The sequence below is a fragment of the Wallemia mellicola genome (genome assembly GCF_000263375.1).
Source record: "Wallemia mellicola CBS 633.66 unplaced genomic scaffold WALSEscaffold_20, whole genome shotgun sequence".
NCBI lineage: Eukaryota > Fungi > Basidiomycota > Wallemiomycetes > Wallemiales > Wallemiaceae > Wallemia > Wallemia mellicola.
In genome coordinates, this window is record NW_006531977.1 from 99,140 (window position 1) to 118,223 (window position 19,084).

General features: G+C 41.7%; 7 protein-coding genes across 7 annotated transcripts; 3 read left to right on the plus strand and 4 right to left on the minus strand.

Moving 5' to 3' along the window:
- Positions 1-20: 20 nt before the first annotated feature.
- WALSEDRAFT_55250 (hypothetical protein) lies at positions 21-3,370 on the minus strand. The gene is made up of 3 exons (XM_006959780.1): positions 3,211-3,370; positions 2,913-3,162; positions 21-2,865 (listed from the first exon to the last, which is right to left on the minus strand). Exon 3 carries the CDS (start codon positions 2,196-2,198, stop codon positions 105-107), a length of 2,094 nt encoding a protein of 697 aa, XP_006959842.1. The 5' UTR covers positions 2,199-2,865; positions 2,913-3,162; positions 3,211-3,370; the 3' UTR covers positions 21-104.
- A 1,024-nt stretch (positions 3,371-4,394) lies between these two features.
- On the plus strand, positions 4,395-6,105 carry WALSEDRAFT_61133 (hypothetical protein). The gene is made up of 3 exons (XM_006959781.1): positions 4,395-5,807; positions 5,855-5,983; positions 6,031-6,105. The coding sequence occupies exons 1-2, from the start codon at positions 4,667-4,669 to the stop codon at positions 5,920-5,922; spliced, it is 1,209 nt and encodes a 402-aa protein (XP_006959843.1). The 5' UTR covers positions 4,395-4,666; the 3' UTR covers positions 5,923-5,983; positions 6,031-6,105.
- Positions 6,106-6,111: 6 nt separating this feature from the next.
- On the minus strand, positions 6,112-8,186 carry WALSEDRAFT_61134 (hypothetical protein; the record flags this gene model as incomplete). The annotated part of the gene is made up of 3 exons (XM_006959782.1): positions 6,112-6,238; positions 6,282-7,483; positions 7,531-8,186. 3 exons carry the CDS (start codon positions 8,184-8,186, stop codon positions 6,129-6,131), a joined length of 1,968 nt encoding a protein of 655 aa, XP_006959844.1. The 3' UTR covers positions 6,112-6,128.
- Positions 8,187-8,195: 9 nt separating this feature from the next.
- Positions 8,196-10,165, plus strand: WALSEDRAFT_40378 (fatty acid/sphingolipid desaturase; the record flags this gene model as incomplete). The annotated part of the gene is made up of 5 exons (XM_006959783.1): positions 8,196-8,981; positions 9,028-9,046; positions 9,092-9,239; positions 9,285-9,516; positions 9,562-10,165. 5 exons carry the CDS (start codon positions 8,196-8,198, stop codon positions 9,931-9,933), a joined length of 1,557 nt encoding a protein of 518 aa, XP_006959845.1. The 3' UTR covers positions 9,934-10,165.
- A 73-nt stretch (positions 10,166-10,238) lies between these two features.
- Positions 10,239-12,753, minus strand: WALSEDRAFT_33573 (PTR2-domain-containing protein). The gene is made up of 7 exons (XM_006959784.1): positions 12,515-12,753; positions 12,207-12,466; positions 12,113-12,159; positions 11,929-12,068; positions 11,754-11,873; positions 10,723-11,706; positions 10,239-10,675 (listed from the first exon to the last, which is right to left on the minus strand). Exons 1-7 carry the CDS (start codon positions 12,519-12,521, stop codon positions 10,395-10,397), a joined length of 1,839 nt encoding a protein of 612 aa, XP_006959846.1. The 5' UTR covers positions 12,522-12,753; the 3' UTR covers positions 10,239-10,394.
- Positions 12,754-14,722: 1,969 nt separating this feature from the next.
- On the plus strand, positions 14,723-18,334 carry WALSEDRAFT_21205 (DNA mismatch repair protein Msh6; the record flags this gene model as incomplete). Its single annotated transcript, XM_006959785.1, has 13 exons — positions 14,723-15,001; positions 15,047-15,142; positions 15,190-15,255; positions 15,303-15,392; positions 15,442-15,858; positions 15,902-16,255; positions 16,299-16,435; positions 16,483-16,936; positions 16,983-17,183; positions 17,232-17,465; positions 17,515-17,699; positions 17,747-17,804; positions 17,852-18,334. 13 exons carry the CDS (start codon positions 14,723-14,725, stop codon positions 18,332-18,334), a joined length of 3,054 nt encoding a protein of 1,017 aa, XP_006959847.1.
- Positions 18,293-19,075, minus strand: WALSEDRAFT_70094 (EF-hand). Its single transcript, XM_006959786.1, has 5 exons — positions 19,045-19,075; positions 18,989-18,995; positions 18,921-18,932; positions 18,840-18,872; positions 18,293-18,795 (listed from the first exon to the last, which is right to left on the minus strand). The coding sequence occupies exons 1-5, from the start codon at positions 19,057-19,059 to the stop codon at positions 18,413-18,415; spliced, it is 450 nt and encodes a 149-aa protein (XP_006959848.1). The 5' UTR covers positions 19,060-19,075; the 3' UTR covers positions 18,293-18,412.
- Positions 19,076-19,084: the final 9 nt, after the last annotated feature.

Below are 19,084 nucleotides of genomic sequence, written 5' to 3' on the forward strand. Positions count from 1 at the left end.
TACTTCTTAAAAGTCTTGCTATACATGGCTTATTTTAAAATTACAACTATTGATGCTATTAATTAGGTATTTGCTATTAAGTTTCTGAAGTGGTGCCTTTGAGTTTAGCGTTTAGCTGACGTCTTAGTTGTCTTCACAGGCGGTTCATCTTCCAACAACGATTGTGTTTCTGATTCAGAAGATATTTCAATAGGATAGCTCTTCCTGAGATTTGATATCCGTCTGACAATCTTCTGACTGGGACGTTTGTGTCCACTCGCAGGCTTCTTTACAGTCTCGAAGCTACCTAGACTGTGTCGTCCATTCGAATTTTCAGTCTGCAGTGGCTTTCGCAAAAGAGCTGGTGGGTCCATGATAGAATTTTGGGAGGTATTTGCATTTGTATTAGCAGCTTGATTACTTGACTTATTCGCTAAAGCAGTCGAAGCAACAGTTATGCTACTCTCCCTCGCCCAATTGGCTACCTTCGCCATCGAATCCATCTGCTTAGCATTCGCCATGAAATCATTCAGGTTGCTCTTCCGCCTCTTAAGATGAGATTGATCGTCACTGTCCGTTTCGAATACATCTGAAGACATTTCTATTGCGCGCTTTTTATCATTATTTGAATTCACTGACTTGTTTGCGTCCAATGCGTTATTTAGGGATGGCCTCAACTTCGACTGGGACGGCTTCACTTTCTCCGGCCTTGCAAAAGATGTGCTTGACTCATGGATCTCATGCATTGGATAGCCTGTTTCTTTGAGTTCTTGGAATGATTCCAACCTAAGTAGCGCCTCCTGAGTCTTTCTACGCCGTTGTTGTCTTTCTTTATACTCTCGATCGCGATCATCTTCATGAAGATCTATGTGAGTGTTCTTACGTTCTATATGAGCTTTCGCCATTGGTTTTGGCAAAGATGGTTGTTTTCTCGGCTTACTAGCTGTCAGCATGTCGAAATCTTCACTACTGCTACTATTGTCACGGCTGTTACTGGAACGACTTCTATTGTCCTCCTCCTTCGCTTTCGAGATGGGCTTTTTAGTAGTCAACATATCGAAATCCTCACTACTGCTATCTTCACTCTCGACACGAATCGGCTTCTTTCCTTTTCGAGATGGTTTACTAATTGTGTCGTCTTTGTCAAAACTCTTCTTATGCGTTATAGACTGTTTCCCTCTTTCCTTTGGTCGAACATTTATGATATCCCTACCATTTTTGTGTTCGTTTATAAACGTGTCTGTGTGGTAACTTGCCTTATTTGCATACAGTGAATTATCATCGTTGCTTCCTTGTTCTGAAGATGTCTGGATTACTCTTCTACTGGTGGGCTTTTGAACTTTCTGTTTTTTCTGTTCTAAGTGGTGGGTGTCATCTCTGAGACCTTTAGTTCTGTTCTGTAAACGCTGACCAGAGTTGGCTTTCTTCTGGTTTTTGGTCTTCCTCACTGGCTGAGGTTTTTTGGAAGTTTTCACCTTAGGTTTATCGGGACTTCTGGGATTCTCAGAACTTTCATAACCCTCGAGGTTATCATCACTACCATTACTACTTTCATTTTCCATACCATTATCTGAATGATCTTCTGCGGAATACTCGCTGGAATCTCCATCTTCAGGCAGAGCAGGGAGATTCTCTATCTCCTTCCGGTTGTCATTTTCAGCGAGGTTGACGTCAAGGTCGTCGTTATCGTTATTGTTACTATCACCTTCATCGTCATCATCATCATCGCCTTCATATCTCTCATTCCAATTGCGCTGGATAAAGACAGGAGTACCAAATCCATAAAGTTTGTTTGTTCCGTGGAATTGGAACTTCTTTCCAAATACTCTCTGCGGGGCGAGTGCATTCTGAGTTTTGCGACGAAAGAACGGAGTTTGCGAGAACCGCGGCGTTGGTAACATCAAGTACGGTGTTAATTTATTCGATTTGATGATACTACTTGCTGGTGTCAAATCTAATACCCTTGACTTGCCTTTCTGAGGTGTTTTGTAGGTAGATGTGTGGAGGTATTGTATTTTTTCTTTCTCGAATTTAGCTTTGGCTGCTTCTTTTTTCATGTGCAGGGTGGTATCGTCGATGCCTTCAACATGTAGACCTTTCGATATGACTTTGCTAAGAAGACTTAGCTGGGGAGGCAGGAGATTACCATAGTCGAACTTGTCTATTAGTACACTAGATCTGCTGTAGTCTAAAGCGAAAAGTAATTCCAAATCAAACATCGAAAGTGCTTCTGATGTTGTCCGCTGTATAAAGGGTATTTTTGATATATTATCTATGCAAGCGCAAAGTAAGTCACATGAGTAACTCTTTCTTGACGCAAAAATGAGCGCAGCTGAACATAAATTGTACGTAATTGTGAACCATTCTTCACGGGCAGGTTCGTTGAGTAGCCTTTCAGTGGTTTCAATAGCTAACTCAAACAACACGCGTTGTGCAAGTGGTTGGCACTTGTTTAGCGCAGCATCGAACAGCGAGTTTTCGTTAGAAATATACAACCAATCACGTAATCTGAACGGTGGAATATGAGACTGATAGCATGCTGATAATATTGATTGTATCAGTGGTGATAGATCGCAAACTGGAAGGCTTCTAATGTTATCAATTGCCCTGCAAGTGGACAAAGCTGGCTCGAATGCAGGTAGTAGCTTCGTCAGTGAGCGGAGTAACTCTGGTATAGCATTGAATTTGTTCGCAATTTCAGTGATATAGTCGGGTGGTGGTAGTGTTGACCGCGCAAAAGCAATTGTGAGAGACTGATGGATGATGTCCTGAAATTCCAATCCGTGTGGTCGTGTCGTTTGCAAGAGAGAAGACACCGTAGGGTGATGGGATGAAAGGGTTTCGCTAGAGAAGAGAAAGGAGAGAGCATGAGATGGTACTAAAAGGCTGGTAAACAGTTAGACAAAATAATTTGAGCTGTATCACATGCTTACCTCCTCAAATGGGCTGGTACACAGTTGTATATATAGTCGACAACCTCAATAGAGCGTGCTTCTCTCTCGGGCTTCGTAAGTTCGTCCGAGTCGTCCGAGTCATCATCCCTGCTGAGGTCGTAATTGACGATCGAGTAGCCGATAACCTTTGCAGATAGCTGTACCAAAGAGGGGAACCGTGTTGATGGCTTGTTTAAGTCTAAAATGTTACTATAGGCCTCTCTAAGGGCTTGTAAATGGTCTATCAATTCTAAAAGAACTTAAAACGCGTCGTTCGAGGGTCTATATCGAGACTCACCTCTGAGATTGAGACCATCGAAGGTGCCAGACCGGGGGTTGAACAATTTGTCAGTTTTCGTGATATTTGGAATAATTCTAAGGCTTTTCCAATCGCTGTCTCTCTGCTTTCTTGAATAGCTCTTCTTCTGTGGTCTTTTATCCTCGTCATTCTCGTCTCTCCGTTTACTGACGAGTTCTTCCAGTAATTTAATCTTCCTACTAAAGTTTCTTAACAGTCTATTTATCCTCCTCAGTTCGTTGTCATCGTCGAGCATCAAGATGTTACGCGCATCTCATCTCTCTTCTTTACATCGATGAACGCGCTGAGCAACAGCACATCTGTGACGATAGCTTCAGCATTTAATCTCGCAATGGAGCAGCAGCAAAGACGACAGACGAGATCGCGTTCAAAATCTCTCCTTTCCGAGGAATCTCAGCAATCGACGAAAGAGAGCCATCTGCTCTTATCTACGAGGCAGCAGTCTGAGTCTGATATCAGCGATAGTTACGATTACGAGCCAGAGGATCAAATTGTGAGGGATCTCGAAAATCAACCCAAAAAGAAAGGACAGTGGTTGGCAGACAAGTTACCACAAGATTCACCTTCAGATAATTCTATGACACCAGGCACTAACAAAGACAACGCTCAGACACCCCTTGGTTCCCACAATTCATACAACAACAACAATAGCACAGATAGTGTCTTAGGCAAACGCGCTAGAAGAACTTCCCGCGCTAAGAAACTCCCAGATGAGGAGGATGACTTTTATCAGCCGCGCGACGAAGACAGTGGAGATGATCACGTTCTCTCAGACGAAGGCAAAGACAGGTCAAAGAAATGGCCAAAATCTAGGCTTCTCTTTAACACAGTTCTTGACGGTAAGACAAATAAAAAGAGAAGAAGATCAAGAAAATCGAGAAGTTCAAATGCCTCAGATAGAGTCAGTGAAGTTTCTCAGTCACCAGCACCAGAGAATGACGACTGGAGGATCCCTCAAGACTTCAAACCCGCGCAATCATTTGATGACGAATCTGTCTCAGTTCAGGATGACCAGAGCGTCGATCTATTACCAGAGGACCACAGTTTCAGCGCTCCTCCACCCGCCCCTCAACCTTTACGCGCTCCTGCTATGCCTCCTCCTCCATTGCCAAGGGCTGCTTCAACGAGGAAACCAGCTCGGAGACTCGCGTCACCGCCAAAGTCAAATATACCAGCACCTCCACCAAAGAAGTCTCTTCTTCAAATACTCGCTTTGACGGCCTACTTACCCATCGTTGCTATTAAAGTCTTACTAAAGAATGCCAGCAATCACAGGAAAGCAGTCATTGTACTCCTTGTAGCTACTGCATTTGCTGTTCTTAACGGTTCAAAGGACGCCTCTAATTATATACCCTCTTTTGGTACCACACAACCTATCGATGTTTCAGTAAAGGATTTCCAGAAGTTGTCGCGAGGTACACAGAATCTTCAAACAATGGTTGAAAACCTAAACAGAGACATGCAACAATTGAAGACACGTGTAAAATACGGAGAAGAAGCTCACGTGCAAATGCAATCAATACAAAATAAACTCAATGACATTACCAACAATCAACTTAGTGAAGTTCAGGTCAGTAAAATAGTTGAGAAACTGCTCCCACATAGACTTTTAGTGAGAAAATCACCAACCGGAGAGGCAATCATAGATGAAGCCTTCTGGAAGGCTCTCAGAAGCGTATTTGAGACTCAAAATACAATCTCTAATCCAAATTGGGACGAGTTTATTCGCGATAACTCCGATAAACTTAAGGACTGGATGTACACTGATGGTGGACTCGACGAGCAAGTGGTGAACAGAATTGAGTTTATGAACATTGTCGATGACAGAGTTAAGAGCTTCATTAATAGCGCGTCAGGCAAGAAGAGTGGCCTCAACTCGTGGTTCAGAGGAGGCACATCCACGCCATCATCTGATGAGTTACAATCAATTGTTAACGACATCGTCCAGACTTCTCTAGAGCGCTATAGTGCTGACACAATTGGTAAAACTGATTATGCGTTGTTCACTGCCGGTGCAAGGGTGTTGCCAGCCAATACGTCACCTACCTATTCAATCACACCTGTCAGTTTCACAAGGAAAGTGCTCGGAAAACTTCTTGGAAGCGGTACGAGAGCGTATGGTCGACCACCCGTGACAGCCCTCCATCCGGACATCAATGTGGGAATGTGCTGGTCTTTCCATGGTTCGGCAGGAGATATCGCCGTCAAGCTTGCCAGATCAGCTATACCAATCTCTGGATACACAATCGACCACGCCTCACCATTGCTCGTCCAAGATCGCTCGTCAGCTCCTCAAACTTTCGAATTATGGGGTTTGTCAGAAGATCAAGCCCAGATTGAGAAAATCAGAGAAATAAATGAGGAAGTTATCGAGGATGTCAGTGGAGAGTTCCCCGTTAATGAGAAAGCACCTACAACTAATGCTGCTCTACTCGGCGTAGACAGATACGATCTCAATGGTCACCACATCCAAACTTTCGGCGTACGCGACATTGTTAGAGAATTAGATTTCCGTCCTGATGCTGTTATTTTGAGAATAACAGATAACCATGGTAATAAACACCATACTTGTTTGTGTGAGTCAATAAATTATAGTTATGACAACTAGACTAACGATTTGCAGACCGGTTGAGGGTACATTCATCGACAGATGATCGTAGAAGCGTGTTAGTTGAGAATGATGAGCAGTAATAGATTGGCAATACCATCTTATTAATTCGGATAGAGCTTTTGCAGAATTCAGTGTATTAATGTGAGTATTTTCCTTAACCTTCAATATCTCTAACAACAATCTGGCAGACCAAGATATATATAATGGTGATAACCTAACTTTAGCTTTAAAATATGTAAACAATTTTGATCACACTCTTTTTTATTATTAATACATGCTTATTAGTCTATTTAGATGGCACGAAGTAATTCAAAGCAATCTTAGCTTCTTTAATGTTTTTGTCAAAGATACCCTTCACTGGCACGAAAGTTGCATCTCCGTCAATGCATTTCTGTGCTATGCGATGTTAGCATACTCCCTTGTAAATACTAAAACTCACCCTCATCAAGTGATACTAATGGTGTGTAATACACTGTACAGTAAATGCTGTTATTTATACTATTTGTAGTCACTTCTTGGAGGAATTCAAAACATTGCACGCCTTCATGAGATCTGGCATGATGTTTTCTAATTAGCTTATCTTCATTATAAGTGACATTCAAAGCATCTTCCTTCTGTGCATCTTCATCTTCACTGTCGTACGATATCTGAGATGGACGATCATTGTAGACGAATTGCCATTCGACGGCGGCGTTCTTCGGGAGGCTGTCTACTACGACATATAATTGGGCTGGCTTCTGTGTGATAACGTCCAAACAATCTTCTGAGCGTTCCGAATGAGCATCAATAGCTTGCTGTAAGACGTTCTGACAAATACTAACGTAGTCTCTCGACGTAACGTAGCAAATAACGCTTTCCGGGCGCATGAGAAGCTCTCCAGCGGTTATGTGCACTGGTGCAAGTGCCTCTGAGACTTTCCTGGCATGTTGCAATGATAGTATAGCCTGCTGGGAAACACCACCGTCCACGAGTGAAAGAGTAGATGGCTTCAATGCAATTTGACCAGATATGAAATGTCGGTTGTTGATTGTGATGCTCTGACTATATGGGCCTATGTTTGCTGGTGCCCAATATGATTGTCCACGGACATGGAGTGCACTCCTCGAGGAGTCTTTCTTGGCGACAAGAGATATGGCCACTTTGTATGTCTCTCCAAGGTTTGTGGCAATACAGGCGCGAGCTGGTGGACCAGACTTCTGGAAGTACGTTCCATATGCTTCGTTGAGCGCACTGAAATCACTCATATCTGCTATGTAAACTGAAATAAAGGTGGTGTGCTCGTCGATAATAAAGCCTTTCTCTTGCATAAGCGCAGAACATTTCTGAAGGATGTCGTGTGTTTGTGTGGATATGTCTCCTGCATTGGTTGAATAGACGTTCGATATGGTCAACCAATTGGATGACACTTTAGTGGAACAGGGTGGTTGGACACCCTGCCGCCGAGGTAACGACATTCCATCAGTATTGCTTGTCAAGACCGCTGGTGGTTGGATCTCTTGTGATATCTCATCCAATATCTCCGGCTCTGAAAAATGAACATCTTGTTCTTCATCCTTGTCCTCCAAGTGAGCCTTATTTATGCGTAAATATGCAACAGGGGCATTCGGCGAAGGATCGTGATAAATCACCTCCACGTCGTCTCTGTGGGTTGTTTAAAGGAAATTTTTATGGCGCTGTGAAACACTCACAGGACAATCCTTTGTTTGTATAACGGACTATCGAGTGTGACGGTCTCAAACTCGCCACCTTCACCACAGACGTGGGAACCATAGAGATTGTGCAACTTGTCGAGTGTTGGTCGAAGTTGTGCGAGTGATTTTCCGAGGTGGCGCTCTGGATCGAGACCGGCGCCGGCAACCTTTATAACAACTGACGTCTGTTGTGCTGCCACCATTTCATCCAATAGCTTATCCTGCGGTCTTCTCCAGAGGTACGCCAAAACAGTCAGACCAAGTCTACTGCAGACGTGCTCCACGCGTACGCGCTGGTAATTTGAAAGGATAGCACCAACACTGACACCTTCAAGATCAGGATGCTTCGTTTTGACAGTCTGAAGGAGCTCGAAAAGGTCCTCTGTCTCGTCGTTGAGCGTCTGCTCATATGTGCTTTGTTGGTTGATTGGTGTACCCTTTATTAGACCCTCGTACAGCTCTACACCGAGTGATTGTGCTATTAGTGGTAGAATTGACAATCCAACAGTCTGGAACATGTAGCTGTCCATTTCTTCATACGCCCCGCCATTCTTAAGATTCGCAACAGCGATAAGTTCGTGGCCGTTGTTTCTACAGTGTAGCAAATTAAAAATTGAGTCCTTCCCCCCGGATATCAGTCCAACGTATTTCATCAGCGTACGATGAAGACATTCACTCGAAATGCGGTCGCAGAGCATATTTTACAAGGACAAATATTAGTTATATACAAATCTAAGGTACTGAGATTAAATAGTTGGATTGATAAGCATCCTGGTGGTGATTTAGCCATATTACACTTCGTTGGACGAGATGCTACGGATGAGATATCTGCATATCATGACGATGCTACGATAGAGAAGCTCTTACCACGTTTTATTGTTGGACAACTAGACGAGAGCGATTCTGAGCCATTCTACCCCCTCATCCCGCCTGTTCAGCTTGGTTGGCGAGGCGATAAGCGCGAAGGACACACCACGCAGGCGATTGGAAGGTTCAATGGTAGTGGAAATAATACAGAGGACAAAGAAATCGAACCACATCTTCCAAAGTCTAAATTCGCTAATATACCACTCACAATGCAGGAGTTGGAACCTCCAACACCCACTGATGAGAGTTTAGACATCAAAAGGCAGTTTAAGATATCGCAGAATTATCATAAGCTGCACGCTGAAGTTAAGAGACGTGGACTGTATACAATTCAATCGGATGCTTACCTCTATGAATGCATACGGTATACCGCTCTATTGGTAATTTTTGCATTACTTTACTTCAAATTAGAGTGGAAGGTCCTTGCAGCAATTCCACTAGGTTTGTTCTGGCATCAAATTACTTTTGTTGTACACGATGCTGGTCATTGTGAAATTTGGGGGTCTCAAAAGACAGACAAAACTCTTGCATGCTTTATTGCCTCCTACATCGGAGGCCTTAGTGCTAATTGGTGGTGTGATGTAAGTGTCTAGGTTTACTATAGTATCATCACTGACAGTTATGTAGAATCATGATATTCATCATAGTGAGTACACGCCGTGCCCACATGTTTGTTTCTAACAGACAATAGTTGTCACCAATCACCCAGAACATGATCCAGATATCCAACATATACCTTTTTTCGCAATCTCAACCAAGTTTTTCAATTCAATGTGGAGTACTTACTATAGACGGGTAATGGAGTTTGATGCTTTTGCGAAGCTTGTACTTCCAATACAGTGAGTATCTAAGCACCTACCTGCATTTGTTATTGACAACTATAGACATAATCTCTACTACATTGTTATGTCGGTGGCTCGGTTCAACTTGTTTGCGCTGTCGTATATATATCTCTTAACGAAATCAAAGAATGACTGGTACAGGAATTTTGAGATAGTCGGTGTCAGCGTTTTCTGGACTTGGTATGGCAGTCTTATCAGTCACATACCCTCCCATTTTGGCAAATTCGCATTTTTATTACTAAGTAATGTTGCTGCATCACCCGTACACGTCCAGGTAGGAGCAAAAGGGTTATTTTATATTTATCACTAACGTTCTAAGATTGTACTGTCACATTTCGCAAGGTCGACGGACGACTTGGGATTGACTGAATCGTTTGCACACAGGCAACTAAGAACGACGATGGACGTCGCATGCCCTTGGTATTTGGACTTCTTACATGGTGGCCTTCATATGCAGGTGTCACACCATTTATTCCCTCGCATACCTCGTCACAACTTACGTGAAGTCCGCGACATGGTTGCAAAATTCGCAGCTGAAAATAACTTGGAATATGCAGAGCATGGATTCGTAGCTGGTAATGGTCAAGTACTGGATGTACTACGTAATGTCGGTGAGCAGGTCAAATTCGTATCGAAGGTTGCCGCAAGTGAGGCATCTCAAAAAATGCACAAGACTGCAGTTGTACAGTAAATTATTATAGATTGATCGTTTCAAAGTTTCACAACATGAGTGCGAATGTATGGAAATTTTATTTTAGTCTCAGATGTCGTACTGTGATCTCCACAGACTGAGAGCTACTTATACTACTATTGTTTCAGATAATGCGGATGTGTCATACATCGAAGTTGGACTATATATACCATTTTATTCCATATTGAAAACTTCTCTATTCAGTACTTCTTTTTATTACTATTGATAACAACATACAATGTACCACACATCTACGTAACGTCGACTTGTAGATTGACTACTTGTCAAAAATATAATAAAAAAACGCGATAGTTCATGAGAAAAGTATACAATAGATTATTATATAGGGTTCACCACCATTATCTGAACTTCCCGTTCAAAATTGAGTGGCCTATTTTACATGAAAAATTGAAATTAATAGAAACACATCTAAAACCCAGGAACTAAATTGAAATTATAGTCTATTCTTTTCTTGTATCTTCCTTTTGCATACGTCCACCGTGTCCGATGGCATTGTCTTGCTCTTCAGTTTCGTCCCACTTTCTGAATGTGAAGTAGAAGACGATACCAGCAATAAATGCTGTGATTGCAATTCCAGTGTAAAGCCAAACAAGGTGAGGATCTTCCGTAACCGGCAAGAGTGCAAGGTTGATTGCGTTACCGAATGCAGTTTGCAAGAGGAAAATAGCCATAATGAGACCTCTCATACTAGTTGGAGCCTTCGTGAATGCATATTCCAAACCTATTATTCTGTTAGCTTACCATTTGTGAACATACTATCTGTCTCACCTGTGATTGACGCAAAGCACTCTGACAACGCTATCAAAGCGTATGCAGGAGCGACGATCCAGAGGTTGATATCACCGGGCTGATCACAGGTTGTAGCTTGATCCCCACATGGTGACAGCTTCGAATAGATAAAATGCTGCAACACTGCACAATAGACCATAGCCAAAGATGCAGTGAAGAAACCACAAGTAATACGAGCAATTGGGCGGAATGGAATACCCATTTTCCTAAGCCCTGGGTATACTACTAAATCCAAAATCGGGATTGCAGCTATCAAGAAGATAGGGTCGACGTTCTGGATAAGGTCATTAGGTGTTCCATCACTCCGGAGACTACCAGCCATGGAAATTAAGTTGTTGTAGTTGTTGTTATAGCAAATCCAGTATAATGGGAAGAATGCAAAGATTAAACTTGCCCTCATACCTCTCTGTACTTCATCGACAAACGCACCATCCCAGCTTGGCTTTTGTCCGTGTTTTGATTCATACATATCTGGCTTAGCAGCGTTCCAGTTCCATCTCCAGTTAGACCAGGCCGCTTTGCATACCTTGTACGATTCGATGAGAACACTACCTCTAGGTGGGTAATGCGTTAATCTACTGTACATAAATACCAAAAGGATAGGAATGAGGCAGAAAACAATTGTGGGTAATGCGTATGCTAACCAGAAACCGACTTTGCGTTCAGATGTAGTTGTTGCGAGCGCCGCAAGCGATCCGACATTAATGGTGAAGTAAAACCACGAGAACAGGCGTTGAACAGTGATATTTGGATCAACAATTTCTTTCTTGCCTGATTTTGGATTTGTCCTGACATACATGGTATCTGTTTTGATTTGTTCACCGAGATAGACACTGATGTTTGATTTTATACCACCAGTTCCAAAACCAATGACGATCATGGAGACAATCATACCCCCGAATGCAGAGTTTGATCCACCTGAGAGTGATTGTGGAATGCTAGTGCATGTCAAGATGATCAAACCTGGGGAAAGTGAGAAATTTCACTCGAATGTGAATGTGCAAACGTACCGATTAGATAAATACCTGAGAAGACTGCAATTGTTTTAAACCGTCCAAGCTTTGTATCAGCGATGATACCACCAATGATTGGTGTAACATAGCACCAGAACTGGAAGAAGTTGGTCAAACCTATACGTTGTCAAACTATGATAAACTTCTACAGTAGAGCGCTCGCGAAACTCACCAGTTGATGCTTGTTGGCCCATGTCAAGTGCACCAGGTGACTGGTTCTCGTTATCGACGAGGTTACCGGCTGTTGAGCCATCTGGAAGTGGATTTTGGATTTCATTAGCGAATACACCTGTAATACCATAAAAAGCAAATCTTAAGACTGTCAGCATGGCCATGAAGCCAAGGAAGAAACTAACCTTTCGGCAAATTCTACCAAAACGATCAGGAATATATACCAGTTAACCTAGTTTATCCGTAAATTGGCTGGTAGGGTGCATCATATTCACTTACACTCTCTGACGTTCTTGGTAACGTGGCCATCTCTTCTTCAGTTGGGAAGGTGCCCTCTACATCTACGTCTTGTATGTAATGTCCTTCTGGATCTATTACGCCCTTTTCGTTGGATTTCTCGTTATACTTCTCGTCATATGGCTGCTCTACGGTAGGTATGCCACTTTGGTTTGGTGGTGCCAGATGACCACCAGCAGCGGCTGTATTTTTATGTTCATTAGCTATTGCAGCTCCTCCGGCTACAACTTCTGTTTCTAAACCTTCGAAATGCTTTAGTATTTATATTGTAAACCGCCTGAGACACTCACTTGACATTACGATGGAAAAGAAGAGAAGTAGATGTCTGATAAGTTATGGTGTTATCAGTAATATAATTAAGAGGACAGAGATAGGTCAGTGATTCAAGGTACCCGGAAGATTTTTAATGTCTTATCACCAGGTCCGGGATACTGATACCACCATATGCATGTTCTAAGGCGAATTCGCCGCACGTACCTAGATAAAAGAATATATAACCATCTATATAGCTTTGAAAGGCCTAACTTGCAGGTTTTTTGTGGGGACCTATGCCGAAGTCTTCTATTAATCACGCGCACGCAAGAAGACGCATTAACTTGTGATAGCCTTTGCAGCTGATAACACAATGCCGACAAAGAATAAATTAAACGAGAATATTAGTTTATAATAAATTATTAAGCGACGTTCGTTGTAATACAACCGATCCCCATCTGCAGGATTTGGCGATTTGATAACATTATTGAGTGATAAGCAATGTTAAATTTAAGACAATGTTTAGTTACGTGTAAAATAATAGCCAAATATGAGTTAATTAAACAATACATAACGTGATAGGGCAGTACATAAAATTAGAAACTGTCGGAGAATCACCGGATACAAGGCTTAAGACCGTAATTGTCTGAGATTAAAAGTTAGGTGGAAGTAAGTAATTTTCTGATTATTGTACTCATATTATTGAGAGCCTAATTACATTACTTACCAGGTGACCGACTCTTTATCATTATCCCAACAATTTGGATTATATACTTCTCCACCAGCGGCATCATGTAAAAACAAGACATATGTCAATTAGAAAATATACTTTGGCTTACATGATATTTTCAAGCAAAACTGCCCAAAGTAGACTGCCTCTTCATCAAAAGCATCCGTCCTATTCTAAACCAAGACAACCAACATCCATAGTAATTCTCAGATATAAAAATATCTCAATGAGCTAGTTGGTTCATTACACCGTTCGACATCAGCATGCTTCAGTTATCAGCTATCAATTCTAGACCTCTTGCAAACACTACATCTGAGCGCAAAGTGGGTTTCTGACTTGCTTATGCCTTACCAACAAGCTTGTAAAATCTTACTACTGACATCCTGCCCTTTATTTGTAACAGATTGATTTAATTCTTACCAGGAGAGTGTGCTTGTCAAAACAGTCAGAAGACGAGTGGGGGTGGGGCACACGTCAATGAAGCACAGAGAAGCTTGAGAGGAAGTTTAATCACATATACACACCCATACTATTATGCTGGATTTGCTACAACAATGATTACAACGATTTGGTTTCCATGCATGGTTGGTAGCTTGAAACACTGAAGGGCTATTGCTATGCGTCAAGTTTGTGAATGCTCTGGAAGTACCCAGTCTCGTATACTGACAACTAGACATAAACCTTCATTGAAAATCTGAATTATAAAGGTAAGTGTGTATTCTGTCATACTGTGTAATTAGATATGACCTTATAGCCAAAATAAATGCGTAAAACTTTGCCCAATATTCCATTAATGCGTACCATTGATCTGCCCTCTTCTAGAGTGTCGTGGTGTGTGAGTCTATGCGCCAATATCACTCTCCAAGCAACACAAACGCGTAAGCTATCTCTATGAATATGGTATACCTCTCTATAACCATTTGTACTGATTTTTTATACACAAAACACGCTTTTACTTCTTACTTCCGTATCGTCAACCGCGTCGGTTCAGATAAGAGATAATGCCACCAAAGACGCCTGGAAGTTCACAATCACTTAAACAGGGGAACTTATTCTCTGCCGGGTTTTTCAAAAAGACGCCAACTTCCGCTGGGCCAGGATCTTCATCTCCAGCTGCACCTTCTACGGCGACAAAAAAGAGAGATGCTATCAAACCAAGTGGGTATTTCAAAATCTCAATAGCGTGACTGACGCAGGAAGACTCAGGTAACTCATCTCCATTGGCACCACAATCTACAGATAAGCAGCCAAATAAGCAGAAATCAGCGCCTATGTCACCATTAAAGGAGATGGCAGACGATGATAGTGATGACGACGAGGAGAACCAGCAGCCCAAGCGTCAATTGAAGAAACGGAAGCCAATGGTGATCTCCTCTGATGAGGAAGAGCCACAGCCAGCAAAGCGTGAGTATATAATAATTTATGCACAAACATTAAACTAATGTACACCTCAGGTAAACTTAAGAAGAGGAAAGAGAGCAATGATGACGACTTCATCGACGATGGGCCAATTGAAATGGATGAGGATATTAAAGACGCGCCAGTTGAAGAGGAGAGTGACGACCTAATTGAGGAAATTGATTTAGAAGATATTGAAAAGTCTAAACAAGCGCCTAAGCCAAAGCCAGCACCGAAAGAGACACCTGCGAAGGCAGCCAGACCGTCAGCTGCAGGACGCACACCCTCAGGCGGTAACAAGTCACTTCTTACGAAAGCTGAGCGTCAAGTGCAGCAGACAAAAGCTGCTAAGAAGGACGCTGAATCACCATTCATGTTCTTGCACCCGCCATATGATGTAAGGATGTTTTGGGTTGTTTGAAGTATCTAACGAGTATTACAGAAATACCAGAACCCTATTGGACATCCCGACTATGATCCACACACATTACATATCCCTCCAAAGTACTGGAAAGAATTTTCACCATTCGAGAAGCAGGTGAGCGATGTCTTAATGTCCAATCGTGGTTACTAATAACCTTGCAGTTCTGGGAAATCAAGGCTGATCACTTTGACACAATTTTGTTCTTTCAAAAGGGTAAATTCTACGAGGTAGGGATGGGATTCTTCTGAAAGTCTAGTCTAATCTTCTTCGCAAGCTTTATGAAAATGATGCTATTATTGGGCACCGAGAATTCGATTTGAAGTTGACGGAACGTGTCAGGATGTGCATGGTTGGTGTACCAGAGGTAGGTGATACGTCTCTGTATCAGTCACAAACCTAACATTAAACTATAGATGTCTTTCGACTTCTTCGCCGCAAAATTCTTGGCATTGGGTTACAAAGTAGGTAAAGTTGAACAGCGTGAAACAGCAATTGGTATGGATATGCGTCAAAGAGCGGACAAGAAACCAGCAGGTGGAGCTAAAGCAGGCAAATCTGATGACAAACTCGTCCGTCGTGAATTACGTTCCGTATTGACGAATGGTACATTGGTAGATCCAAAGATGTTAGCTGATGAGGCGGCATCTCATTGTGTATCCATCAAGGAGACTAGCAGTAGTATCAATGGTAACAAACCTACGTTTGGCTTATGTATCTTGGACGCAAGTACTGGTGAGTTCAATCTCGCCACTTTTGAAGACGACAAGTCGAGATCAAAACTGGAGACATTGATTAGACAATTACGTCCTAAAGAAATTGTTCATGAGAAAGTAGGTATCAATCATCATTTATGCTTTGACTAAGAATGTTCAGGGGAATCTCGACCAACTCACTTTACGTGTCCTCCGAAACATTACGTCTATTTCATGTTTGTGGACATCACTTAACTCCGGCAAAGAGGGAATGGACGCGATTGAAACTATAACTGAACTGAAGAACTTGTTTAATAAGGATAATGAAGATGCTGATAAAGTTAAACTACCTGATGCTATCGAGAGCCTCATTGAAAATACCGAGGCTATTGAGTCTTTGGGTAACTTAATGTGGTATCTTCGTTCACTAAATCTCGATCGTGATTTGTTATCGCTCGGTAATTTCAACATTTACGACGCTACACGTGAAGGTCAAGCCATGATATTGGATGGTCGCACATTAGCTCATATTGAAGTAAGTTTAATGATATAGCCATACCTATTTTAACGTGATCAAGGTTCTTGTTAATAGTGAAGGCGGTGAAGATGATACATTGTTGAAGTTGCTCAACAGATGCACTACGCCATTTGGTAAACGTCTATTTAGAATCTGGTTATGTACGCCCCTTCGCTCTTCCAAAGCTATCAATGAGCGGTTAGTTTTGTTGAAAAAATAATGATGACCTACTAATATCTCTCTAGTCTCAATGCAGTCGATGATGTGATATCGAATACTGGATTTACTCAAGAATTTGATAGTAACGTGAAGGGTTTACCTGATTTAGAAAGACTGCTTTCAAGAATTCACGCTATGTCCGTACGTCCAAAACAGTTCTTACAGGTTTTGGAGGCTTTCAACAGACTTCAACAAGTGTTTGAGAAGTTAGAAGAAGAAGCGAGTGAATTTAAATCGCAGTCTCTTAAAGCTACACTCAGATCTATACCTGATCTCAGAGAATATATATCAAATATCGAATCAAAGTTCGATTTAACCGAAAATGACACGCTTATGCCATGCGATGGTGCTGATGAAGCTTACGAAGATGCTAAGAAGCTTAATGAAGATTTAGAACAAGAACTTGATGAGATCTTAGAGAGGTATAAACGCGAATTCAAGATTAAGACTATAAGTTACAAAGACGTCGGTACTAAAGAGGTGAATATGACTTGACTTTATGCGGTAGTGTGCTAACCACTAGCAGATATACTCTATTGAAATGCCGAAAAAGACATCTGTTCCTGCTAACTGGGCAAAGTTGTCGTCAACACAAAAGGTAGACAGATATTGGTCACCTGAAGTCCGTCAACTCGTACAGAAAGTTAAAGAAGCAAGAGAGACACGTGCTAGTGCTTTGAATGACTTTGCTAAGAAGCTCTACGCAGCATTCGATGAAGATTACAAGGTGCGCTATATGTTCATTCTCTAACTATGTTTTAACTATTTATCTTAGACATGGATAGCAGCTGTCAAAGCTTGTGCTGAAATAGATTGCATTAATTCGCTGGCAAAATCATCCATCAACATGGAAGAACCTAGATGCCGACCAACCATTATAGAAGCAGATGAAGCCATCATTGACTTTGATCAGCTTCGCCATCCTTCAATGGCTCTCAGAAGAGATTTCGTTGCTAATGATGTCAAACTTGGTGGTAACGATGAGGGTACAATGTTATTAACTGGTCCGGTGAGTATAGACTATAGTTTCAGTTCAGCACGCTAATTTGGAATCCAAGAATATGGCTGGTAAATCCACGCTCCTTCGTATGACTGCAGCTGCTGTCATCATGGCGCAGATTGGTTGCTACGTTCCTGCTCAAAGTGCTACTATTGCCCCTGTCGATAGGATTGCAAGTAGACTTGGTGCTTATGACAATATGTTCAGCAACTCGTCAACATTCATGGTAGAGTTGGCAGAAACGTAAGTCTCTGATTAACAGATTGGCAAGTTATTTAACAACAAAATAGCTCTAAGATCGTTAATGAAACCACGCCGAAGAGTTTGTTAATTTTGGATGAATTGGGAGTAAGTTGCTATTACCAAATGATCTGGACAAACTAACAGCATTACAGAGAGGTACATCTACAACGCAGGGTATTGCGATCGCAAGTGCGGTATTACAACACATTGCCTCATTTTTGGGTTGCTGTTTGTTCTCCACCCATTATTCAAGTTTAGGTGACTTTGGATCTACACATCCAAACATCAAAGCCTGTCATATGGCTTCTGAAGTGAATAGTGAAAAGAGAGAAATACGCTTCCTCTATAAGCTTGTTGAAGGTGTTGCACTTGATAGTTATGGTCATCATGTCGCTAAACTTGCTGGTGTACCACTTCCAGTTGTAGTCAGAGCTGAACAGGTAGCAACTGAGTATACAGAGGCTAACAAACTGGAGCAAGAGAAGGCAGAAGCTAAAAGACACAAAACTATCCCTCTTGCAGCTCAATCTGACTTTGCAACAATGATTAGATTAGCAAGACAAGGTGCAAATGAGCTGACATTTAGAGATAAACGCAATTTAAGATTCATCAGTGAAGCAAACAAAGTAAATTGAGAATTTGTAAACAATCTAATCGAATTTCCATAAACGATAAACAAAGACAATAATTGGTGGTATAAACTAACTAATTGCTCACTTTCCCATCATCATGTTAACGAATTCTGTGTAGTTGATTTGACCGTCACCATCAACGTCAGCTTCTCTAATCATTTCATCAACTTCAGATTCGCTGAGCTTCTCACCGAGGTTTGTCATGACGTGTCTCAATTCAGCTGCGCTAATGAAACCGTTTCCATCTTTATCGAAGACTTTGAAAGCTTCCTTGATTTCTTCTTCACTATCAGTGTCTTTCATCTTTCTAGCCATCATTGTGAGGAATTCTGGGAAGTCGATAGTGCCGTTACCGTCTGCGTCGACTTCATTGATCATATCCTGCAACTCAGCCTCTGTAGGGTTTTGACCGAGGGATCTCATAACAGTACCAAGTTCTTTTGTGGTGATAGTACCATCGCCGTCTGTAGAAATATAAGCGAATTTCAAGAAAGGGGACAATGCGAACCTTTATCGAACAAGGAGAAAGCCTCCTTGAATTCTATAGAATGTTAGAGTGTACAAATAAATACAAAACTTGTTTATTCACCTGAAATTTGTTCTATAAAGATGATACGTCAGTTTCAAATGACTATAACGATAGCTAGAAGCACAAACCTTCTGTCTATTGTTGCTTGTTAAAGAAGTTTTAATTTTTTATTATATTCACTCACTAATTGATCTGCCATTTGAGTGTTACTTCAAAAGAACGCA